Source organism: Ixodes scapularis, unplaced genomic scaffold (genome assembly GCF_016920785.2).
Source record: "Ixodes scapularis isolate PalLabHiFi unplaced genomic scaffold, ASM1692078v2 PGA_scaffold10__122_contigs__length_95168666, whole genome shotgun sequence".
Lineage (NCBI taxonomy): Eukaryota > Metazoa > Arthropoda > Arachnida > Ixodida > Ixodidae > Ixodes > Ixodes scapularis.
The window spans coordinates 66,273,025-66,283,127 of NW_024609836.1; the positions used below are offsets into that span (position 1 = coordinate 66,273,025).

The following is a 10,103-nucleotide window of genomic DNA, read 5'->3' on the forward strand; positions in this document are numbered from 1 at the left end:
CGAAAACAAATGTTGCCATTCAAAAGAGGAAAAAAACGATGTTCTTATTATAAAGCTTCATAAATCAGATTTATTTTTTGCACAAAACACAAGACAATTTTTAATTTTTCTTTTTTGCCCCGTGTGCTACCCTGCGGTGGTATCGAAGTGTTTGACTACTCTATCATATATTGGCTACGAGAAGAGACCGATTGTATTTTCGCGGGCAGCTTCCTGTAAATCAGCAAAACCCGTGAGATCTAGAATGGATCGAAGGTCTTTCGATACCTCCTGAATATCACGCAAAAACGTTTCCACATATTTTTGACAATATGTTATCACAATTTAAAACAAACTCGGTTAATAATACATAAAATGAACGTTCATTGTGACGAACTTGTGCCGAAAAACATAAAGTAACTACAATTAACCGTACTTTGACGGCGACGGAAGGACGACTGACACAAGCAGCCATGCGAAGCTCCTTATGTGAGCGCGTTGGTATCTAGAAGTTTCCGAGTTGGAACAAACAAGGAGATTCTTGAGTCATCTGTCGCTGGGGCCCAATTTGGCCGTCGACAATTTCGCTTTTTGGCCAATTGGCAGTTTCCAGGTATATCCTCCACTCCCAGTCCGTTCTTTTTTTTTTACATGTTTTATCAGCGTTCTCAGGGCTACTCGCGCAGGTCAATTATCTCACATGCAGGAGCGGGAAAGAAAACTGGGCGAAAAAGAAAACACCGTCTTTATTTTGTCGCCAGGTCAAGAAACGTAGAAATAAAACAGACTGTGAGAAACGTGATAACCTAGTTAGCTTCGTATATTTTTCCTGGCATTTCTGAGGGCGGAGTCTCTACATCGATTCTCGTTTATTCGAACGTTAATGTGGGTTATCATTAGGTCATCAGCATCCTTTTTGTACAACATACCCTGAAACAAAGTACTTTTAGCACTGCATGAAGGATCCGAATTCATTAAAGCCTTTGGTAACTTAATTTTGTTTATTGTCAACGATAAAATATTAGTGTTCGTACTTTGGTTGGTTTTCCGAATACACAGTTCCATCGTTCCTGAGGCTTTCTTTTATTAACCACTTAGAAGCTGGCAGTTGTTCCATCTCCAACCCTACGAGGTCATGTTCGACGCAAGGAGCACTTCCAATGACTCCGAGATGTTAGCGACCCAAAAGCATGACCGGTCGTTAGATCTGCACAACATCGTACGGTCTCGCCTGTTGCAAGATGATCCGTCGACAACCGGGCCCTGAACACGGACGAAGAACAGAAGAAAAAAAAATGCAACACGTTCACGATTCTCTGTAATGCCGAATTGGAGCGCTGCTCTTGAGCAGGAGGAGGAGAGGGTACGGAGGGAAGGTTATGCCTCTCCCCCGCCTCCGTACTCTCCCCTCCTCCACTCCTGCTCCCGCCAATTTAGCGGAAAAGTTTCGCCCGATTTCCCGCTAAATGTAGCTGAACGAATTCCCCGCTAAATTTAGCGGGTAAAGGTTTCCGCTAAATTTAGCAGGGGAATTTTTCCGCTAAATTTAAAGGGGAAATTGCTCCGCTAAATTTAGTGGGTAAATTTAGCGGGAAGAAAGAAGCATTTTTTGGGTGAATGAAAAGGGGGGGGGGGGGGGGGGGGGGGCACGCTGTAGAAGGGGTACAGTACGGAAATTTCTTTATGGCCGTAGTGACATGACAGAGGCACATCAAAATGTGAAGCTTCGTTTTTCAATTCTTCGTGTTTTTGTTTTTTTCGGGGAGAGGAGGGGGGGGGGGGGGGGAGGGAGTTACGTAGTAGTGTGAATGCTGTCCCTGATTTTCACACTTTTTTGGTATTTATATAGATCATATCTGTAAAAATGAGAATGCCAGCACAACAAAATACAGAAGAAAACAATATTTGAAGCTTTTAAGATAAATCAAGTTTTAAAAAAATTACGTTTTTTTTTTATCAGCACTTAAAGGGACACTGAAAGGAAACGAACGTTTTTAAGATGTATTGGTATAGAGACATATTTTTATTCAAAATTAATTATTCTTGCGTCATATTTACGCCATTAGACACAATATAGATGCAGGTAGCCAACCCTAGGAAGGTAATTAACTACGCTCCACTTCTCGGCACTCATTGGTTAGAGATATTGACGTGTGGAATGTTTCTTTTAAAAATGTTCACCTTGCCGTAATAGTATTCTTGTTAAACATATTTGTTTGCGTGCAAAAAAAAATAACCTAGATAGAATCAATATTTGTTTGAAAGATATCCTGAGATTGTCTTTGCGCTTCGGTTTCCAACGATTAAAAATATCGCTGCCGGCGTTTCCGGCGTGCTAAACGAGTTTAGCTCGTTGAGCTCATTTATTTTAATGACTGCTGGTTCTTCTGCGTTCACCGAGGTCTTTTCAGGAAGATCTCTTCAACAGACGCAGTTTGCAGCTAACAACTGTCGCAAGTACAAAACACCTTAGGAGCAACATTAGCACTGTGTGAATGCGTCTGGCGGTTCCGCTTGAAGCAGGTGACACCACGTGGAGTGCCTGCATGCCTGTCGGGGTGCGGGCACCATCTGTCCACACCAGAATGGTGGTTGGCACCGCATGTGGAGACAGCCTGGAAACCAATGCTCTAGAAGTGCCTATAAACAGGCATGAATCGGCAAAGATGTGCGTAATCGAGTCACAAAAAATCTTTAGACGCCACATTAGCACTGTGTGGATGCCAAAGGTGCTAATCAGTTTTGCAATCTGGCGATCCGCCTGGTAATTCTGCTCGAAGCAGGTGACGCCACGCAATAGACGCCCCCACTCGGTGCGCTTGCATATCTGTAAAGGTGATGGCACTGTCTGTCCGCGTCATTGCGGTGGGGGAGGCCGCAGGTGCAAGCAGCCGACATGCCAACGCACTTAGAGTCGCTGGAGAGAGGCGAGAGAGAACACGGAAGAATGTTAAGTGGGTGGTATTGCTTTTAGCCCAGGAGTATGGGCCAACTGGTGCAGCAGTCACAGCCCACACACCTTTATGTTAAAAGACATTCAAGTTATGTCAATAAACTCACCTGTTCTAACAGCTTATAACTTGTTTGTAGACTCCCAACACGCGTCTGCACCTCCGATCAGGAAGTTTGTGGAATCGCGCAGAGGTGCCTGATGCTGAAAGGAATATAGCACATGATTTACTGGCAATTAAAAAAAATGGTGTGCATGGAAATTTAGAGAAGTGAATGATTGTCGTTGTAGATACGCTCTACGCAGTAGGTAGGAAATCCAGGCAGTGAATTACTACCGCTAGCCCGGGGTTTTGAACGGACATCGCGTACTACTGATATAGTACCGCATGCCAGTACAATGTTTATCCAAGTTGAAACCGGTAAGGTAGGGATGGAACCCTAGATCTTTGAATTGCTGCGGTGCGTGCGTTCTATCCGGTGCTCTAACCCACCTTGCCAAAGCTCTTCGATGATGAGCGGAACGGCTTGAAAAAGAGTAGGATCAGCCACGGCTGAACCGCATGAAAGCGATTGGGCGAGTGACGAGCTAGGCTATCACTGGTCGCTGTCGCCTGTCACAGTGCCCGGTTCTAAATTTTCACTTTGGTGATCGCTTGGAAGTCGCTTACGTGCGGTTCGCCTCGGTGAGTGACGAACTGAGCGACAGGTCGCCTGGAAAATCGCTCACATGCTGGATGAAACAGTCAAGTATAAACTGCATGCAAGCGACTTGGCGAGCGACGAGACAAGCAACGGGGACCCGCTTCGCTGTTGCTCGGTCGGTCGCGCGAGGAGGCGAACCGCATGAAACCGATGGCGGCAAGCGGCCAAAACGGCGAGCGACGTTTTCTAGAAGAATGAAGCTAAACGCACTACGTCGTGCACCTCGATCGGAAATGACTATACGCACTACTCAGAGTGCTCATGCCATCAGGCCATTCGGGTCACCCTTTTCGGACGGGGCGTGTATCACTGGTGAACTCGTTAACTCAACCCCCCCCCCCCCCCCCCCCGGCCTGTGTTCACACCGCTTCGCGGCGACGGTATGCGGCTGCTAATTGCAAAACTTAACCTGTACACGCCGCTTCGCGGCGTTTAGCCGGCAACCCAAGCCCCGCTGTCCCCGATTGCCCCTCCGAAAAGGGAGTCCCATACCATTTACTTCTGCAAAACTTCGTGGACAGCATTCCTTTTTTTTTTTTTAGTGTTATCGTAATAAAGAAATGCCGTAAATATCGCCAAATGCCCGATAAAACAAAAAGAGTAAAGCTATACGCACTCTGTAGTACACTTCGGCTGGAAATGGCTATACGCACTACGCGAAACTCGTATAAAACGAATAGTTTCAACCAGGTTTCAGAGCGGTGGCATTGCATAGTGGTGAGGTGTCTGCTTCAGACGCGAGTGGACAAGGGTTCGATCCGTGATGAGCCTAAATCTTTTCTTTATTCTTCTCGGGCATTTTGTTTTGTCGAGGCATCTGGCAATATTTACATTTCTTTTTTTACAATAAACACTGAAAAAAAAAAAAAAAACGAATGTTGTCGACGAAACTTAGCAGAACTAAATGGTATGGAACTCCTTTTCGGTAGGTGCGATCGGGAACAGCGGGGCTTGGGTTGCCGGCTGGACGCCGCGAAGCGGCGTGTGCTAGTTAAGTTTTGTAATTAGCAGCCGCACACTGTCGCCGCGAAGTGGCGCGAACGCAGGCGAGGGTGGGGGGGGGGGGGGGGGTATTAACGAGCTCCCCAGTGATACACGCGCCGTTCGATAAGGATGACCCAAGCGGCTGAGCTCTCCGCGTAGTGGGTATAGCCAGTTCCGGCCGAAGTGCACTACGTAGTGCGTATAGCTTTACTAAAAAATTTCTAAAAAAAAAAAAGAAACTTTGCTCGCATTGGGAATTAAACCGTAGACCGCTGAGTGTAAAGGAGACACCTTACCACCATGCTTTGCCACCCCTTTGGAAACTCGCTGTAACCATTCGTATTACACGAGCCAGCGCCGAGGCGCTGATAGGAGCTTCGCGTAGTGCGTATAGCCATTTCCAGTTGAGGTGCTCGACGTAGTGCGTATAGCTTTACACTTTCGAGTAATCCAAGAACCGGACGACGCGACGGGCGACAGTGACAAATCTCCGTCGCTCGTCGCAGACTGTCGTCGTTGTCGCCGTCGCTCGTCTCGTCGCTCGCTAAATCGCTTACATGCGGTGCGGATTTCATTGTCGGACTTGGAAATAGTCGACAGACAGCATGCTCCCTTACCACTTTCCGTCGCTTGTCAAGGGGTTCGCTGCGCTCGTCAAATTTCCGCTTCTTTGACAAAAAACTGGGCAAAACACCTGGTTTGAGTCTTACGTTCCAGCCCACGGACTCCATCATCGTAGTCCTCATCACGAAAGTGATCGGAACACAAGCGATCACTCGTGATTCGAAGCCACGTCGGGAAGGACGGTCGTACGAGCCGGATCCAAAGCGCACGAAGTTGTTCGTCCTTTGGTAACTGGTGAATAGGTTTTCCACAACGAATGTTGCGGAAACCTGTATGTGAATGATATTGTAGACGTAAACCCAGATATTAAATATATAATCGATGCTGACGACACGAGCTTATTTTTTTCAAGCAACTGCTGCGACGAATTAGCAATTAAAGCAAATAAAACTCTCAAGGACCTAGTTACCTCGAGTGGTTATAATTCTCTAAAAATTAATGAGAGCAAAACAAAAGCCTTTTTTTTTTTCGTCTAACAAACAAGAACGACAATATTACCAGCGATATTATCCTAAATTCAGAAATAATAGAAGTTATTTCTAGTTTTAAAACGCTTGGTGTCATGTTCACAGATCGAATGAGAAAGGACGAGCATGTGAATTATGCATTGGTAAACCTGTCACGCGTTGTTGGCGCGATATACCGTCACCACCATATTTTGCCAAAACATGTGAAATTACAAGTTTATAGTTCATTATTTCTTCCCCATGTGAATTATTGCCATCTAGTCTGGGGAAATACAACAAATGCTAACTTAAATAAAATACTTTTCCTTCAAAAAACGTTTTTACGAAACATTTTTAATGTTCCATATGACCATCCTTGTGCGCCTTTTTTGAAGAGCCTGAGTCCGAAGCCAGTGATGTGTCTCTATCAATATCGACTGTGTATAAACTATAAGTCACATTAGAAAAAAATGCTCGTAAATTTCTGGAACTCGCGTCCTTAACACCAAGAGTGACCGCATATCCCACCCGTAACACGGAGTACAGGATGCTACAATATTACAAAACAACATATGGCGAGCAAATGACCTAGGCTACTCAACTTACTTCACACCGAAAACATCCAACTTCTTACCATGTCATGTAAAGACATTCGAGCATTCTTTTCTTCTAATATGACTGTGTAGCAAATGTATGATATTTGCCTTTTAGAGAATACTACCATAAATGTTTTGCCTTACTTTGTTTATTGAACTGTGCTTTGCGCGTATATACTATTTTTCTGTGAATACTCTTTTACGTGAATTTTTGTCTTTTTGTTTTGTTTTCTGTGCCACTGCTGCCAAATGTAAAGATGGGGGGCCGAGGGCTTCTCAACCTGCATCATGCAGCTTTTTTTGTCGCTCTCCCTCCGTAATACACTTTTGACGGAAAATAAAACATATTATAATTATTAATCAGGAGGTTGCCGCTGTCCTCTACCGCACAGTTCCGCACCACCTCGGCATTAGAACGCGACAGGATGACCTAAGCGTTCCAGAGACTGAGGCACGCAAGCGATCGGGCCACCGCAACTCAACGCAACGAGTCCATCGTCGCCATCGTCGCGAAGGCGGCGAAGGCTTCATAATCGAGTTCAGAACTAGAGGACAGGCATAGTGAGCCGTACTTCCGCAGAGCGGTGCTTCTCCGTTCGTCTAGGCGAGACAATCTACGTCACTTCCTGGCAATGTACCTAGACGGACATTCCAAACGAGGCGTTCACGACAAACATTAGGTGCTGCTTGGGAATCGTTTAATTCGTTCTAAAATTTGTTTTCGTGTTTTTTTTTTAACATGATGTTGGTGTGTACATTGTGACACTGCTCCCTCCGACACGTATTGACCAAGAAACAAGCGCCAAAATTTCGTTGAAGAATTCCTTTATTTGATCCTTGAAATTTCTAGGAGGGATTAGAGGGGGGGGGGGGGGGGGGCGGACAGCATATAAGTATGTTTACTTCAGAGACTGTTGTTTTGTTTCTGGGTCTCACTGGTCAATCTACGTCTCATCCTCAGTCACGAGGGGGGCGGGAAGGGGGGGGGGGGCGAGAGAAAATCTCGGGCGCCTTCATGGAGGCTCACAAGTTTCATCCATGAATGCAGTAAGGTGGTGTCGATCTTGCATAACGAAGTTCCGTGGCACCTATCGTGCCCGAACTTTCGACACACTCAATATGTTATCCATTATGGTAAGTACACTGTCATACGATCACTTCAAACTTTTGACACCCTTATTCGTCGACTCTTCATGATCAGTCTCGCATCTCGGGTTGAATGATCCAAATAGGTAGGAATGCTTGAACACCCTGACATCCTAACCTTGGGTTGACTTCCACTTCCACACGGCCGCGTTTAAACTCGATGAACCAACGACTTACTATTGAGTATGAAGGGCATTCCCTCCATACACATTTACAATTTTATCGGGAGTTCTTGTTAGAACCTTGTTTGTGCAAAACCTTTATTACTCTCCGGTACTCAAATTTTAAATCGTTGAAGAACGCCATGTTTAACTGACTGATGCATACTAAGGAATGAACCGGAAGGCTTGATATTGCGAGAATTTTGGGGCAGGTAGGTGAGCGAACCAGAGATTTATAAAGATATCACTGTAAAACGTTTGCTCACAGCCGGGTTGCAAAACTTACGTATCCCACCTCGTATCCAGGAAACGACGTTAATTTAGTAGCATGATAAACAGCTTGAAATGTCTCCCGCATACAACCGCTTCCGTGCAAATCTATGAGAAATTTGAAAACTACCGAATGGTTGCCGAAAAATCTCAGGGAAGGGCCGGATATACGGATAAGGCCTGGGCGAAGTGCCGGGGAGGATGTGTGTGTGTGTGTGTGTGTGGGGGGGGGGGGGGTTGGGGGAGGGAGCGGTGGGAGTGGAATTTCGCTGGGGGGAGGAAGGTGCCTGCAGAAAGATTTTACGGTGCAGATGGATGTGACATCGCAGGCGAAGCGTTGCCAAGATCTATTTCTTGAAGGGCTTAAGAGGAGGGGGGGGGGGGGCAGTAATCCCCCCCTTAATATCGCTCCTGTTTTAAGGGCAATAAAAATGTTCCTTGCGGCCAATGAGAAAAAAACAATAAGAAACCAAAAAACGAAAATTATTTTTAATAAATAAATCCTCCTTACCTTCGGGATTCCATGGAAGCATGACAAACTTTTACTTTCGATTAGGAATCGCATAATATTGTCTGTGCAACGTTGCACAGCACCTTATAAATGAAAAAAAAACTATTTTGGAATGCAGGGATATTTTTTTAAGTGAAGGTCGGAAGACAATGAGTTGCAGATAAACTAAGACCTTTTCTGGGGGCTTACTTTCTTAACCGAAAATGCAGAGTCTGTTCAAAAGTAACCGACAGTATCTACGGAGAACCAATAAACAAAGCATAGAGGCTATATGGCTCATACATGAACCTTGACGAAGCTGTTCTAAAGTCATCAAATAAGTCATAAGTTGATTATTTTATTTAGATAATGCACAAAAACGCCGTCAAAATATTGATCGTCATGATAGGTACCGTAAGACCAGCTTGTGCTCGGAATGGGTGGATGACTCTTGAAGCACTGCCACGAGAGGGATTAATTTAATTCACTAAGAGCTTGCTGAAACGCATTTTCGACCACAGGTGTTATTCCTTGGACCCATTGAATTCTAAGGAGTCCCGATAGCATAAATCCCAGCGCATAAGCAATCACAGACACAGTATCTCCACCGCCACTCAATCCCAAGGTCAAGTCTTCTAGAACCACCGGCATTACATTCTTGATTCTATATTCAGTGCCGGCATCTGTCTTCCTTGTCACGAGCTCTCCCTCGAACCTGACAAGGTCAGCGTTAAAGAATATGGTGCCATTGTGTCCCGAACAAAGCCTCCAGGGGATGTGCATGCGCAATTGGTGCTTGTAACTGACGCTGAACACAGTGATTGTGTCCGTTCCGCGGCAAAACGTCTTGTAGGGTCTGTCTTGCTCGACGCGGTCGAGGCTGTAGAGAGTTCCCTCTCCCAAAAAGATGGCGCGAGGCAGTATTTCCACTTTTGTCTTGTTGGTAAAGTGATGCTTTGGGAGATTCCGGATTAGTTTGTTTAGCTTTTCTTCCAGCTGAGCTTTGTCGGGGACGTCGCAATGCTCTGTAGGTAAAAAAGAACAACGATCTTAGAACTTAAGCCGCTGTCCAAAAAACATTCTCTAAAATGTTTTATCCGTCTGCTTCGCCGCAAAGCACTCGAGAGATCCATCCAATCGATGAAATGCAGAAACTGAAGAGGCTGATATTATAACTCGACCCGAAAAAAAGGTAGGTCTGTGCCGAAAACACAGACAAGACACTTTTTTTTTAAGTCTAGACAAAACACCGCATCTCGCGACGAAGACGTCAGCGTTCGCGATGAGGCGCCATGGCGTAGGCTACATGGCAGAGGAAGGGAGTGATGGTCGGGCGCGGCAAAAACAATCCTGGTTTGGCGGTGGATAAGTTTGTTAAAACACAAGTATATATATATACATAGCGTAACATAGAATTATGTTAATATTACTTTTTTCTCATTACAAGATAAAATTCAATTGAAGGTACGGCTGACCCGTGTATTATATATATTGCTCAGTCCGACGTAATAAGATCAGAAAACATATATCGACCACTATGTTAAATGTCACTATAGGAAATATTTAGCAATCAGTTTCTCTCAATAAAGCTAAATTTTAACTGATACGCATTTTAAAGTATCGCACCGAAAGAAATTTGTAGAAGTATAAGATATAGCTGTACCTGATTTTGGAAAATCCTCAGTTAAAACCAGGTTGAAACAAAGTACCGTCAGGAAGGTCACAAGGAATGCCATTGTCGTTCACAACCTTG

General features: G+C 45.0%; 1 protein-coding gene across 1 annotated transcript; it reads right to left on the reverse strand.

The window, feature by feature from the left end:
• Window positions 1-8,695: 8,695 nt before the first annotated feature.
• On the reverse strand, window positions 8,696-10,103 carry LOC115319807. The gene is made up of 2 exons (XM_029979817.4): window positions 10,014-10,103; window positions 8,696-9,375 (listed from the first exon to the last, which is right to left on the reverse strand). Exons 1-2 carry the CDS (start codon window positions 10,084-10,086, stop codon window positions 8,825-8,827), a joined length of 624 nt encoding a protein of 207 aa, XP_029835677.3. The 5' UTR covers window positions 10,087-10,103; the 3' UTR covers window positions 8,696-8,824.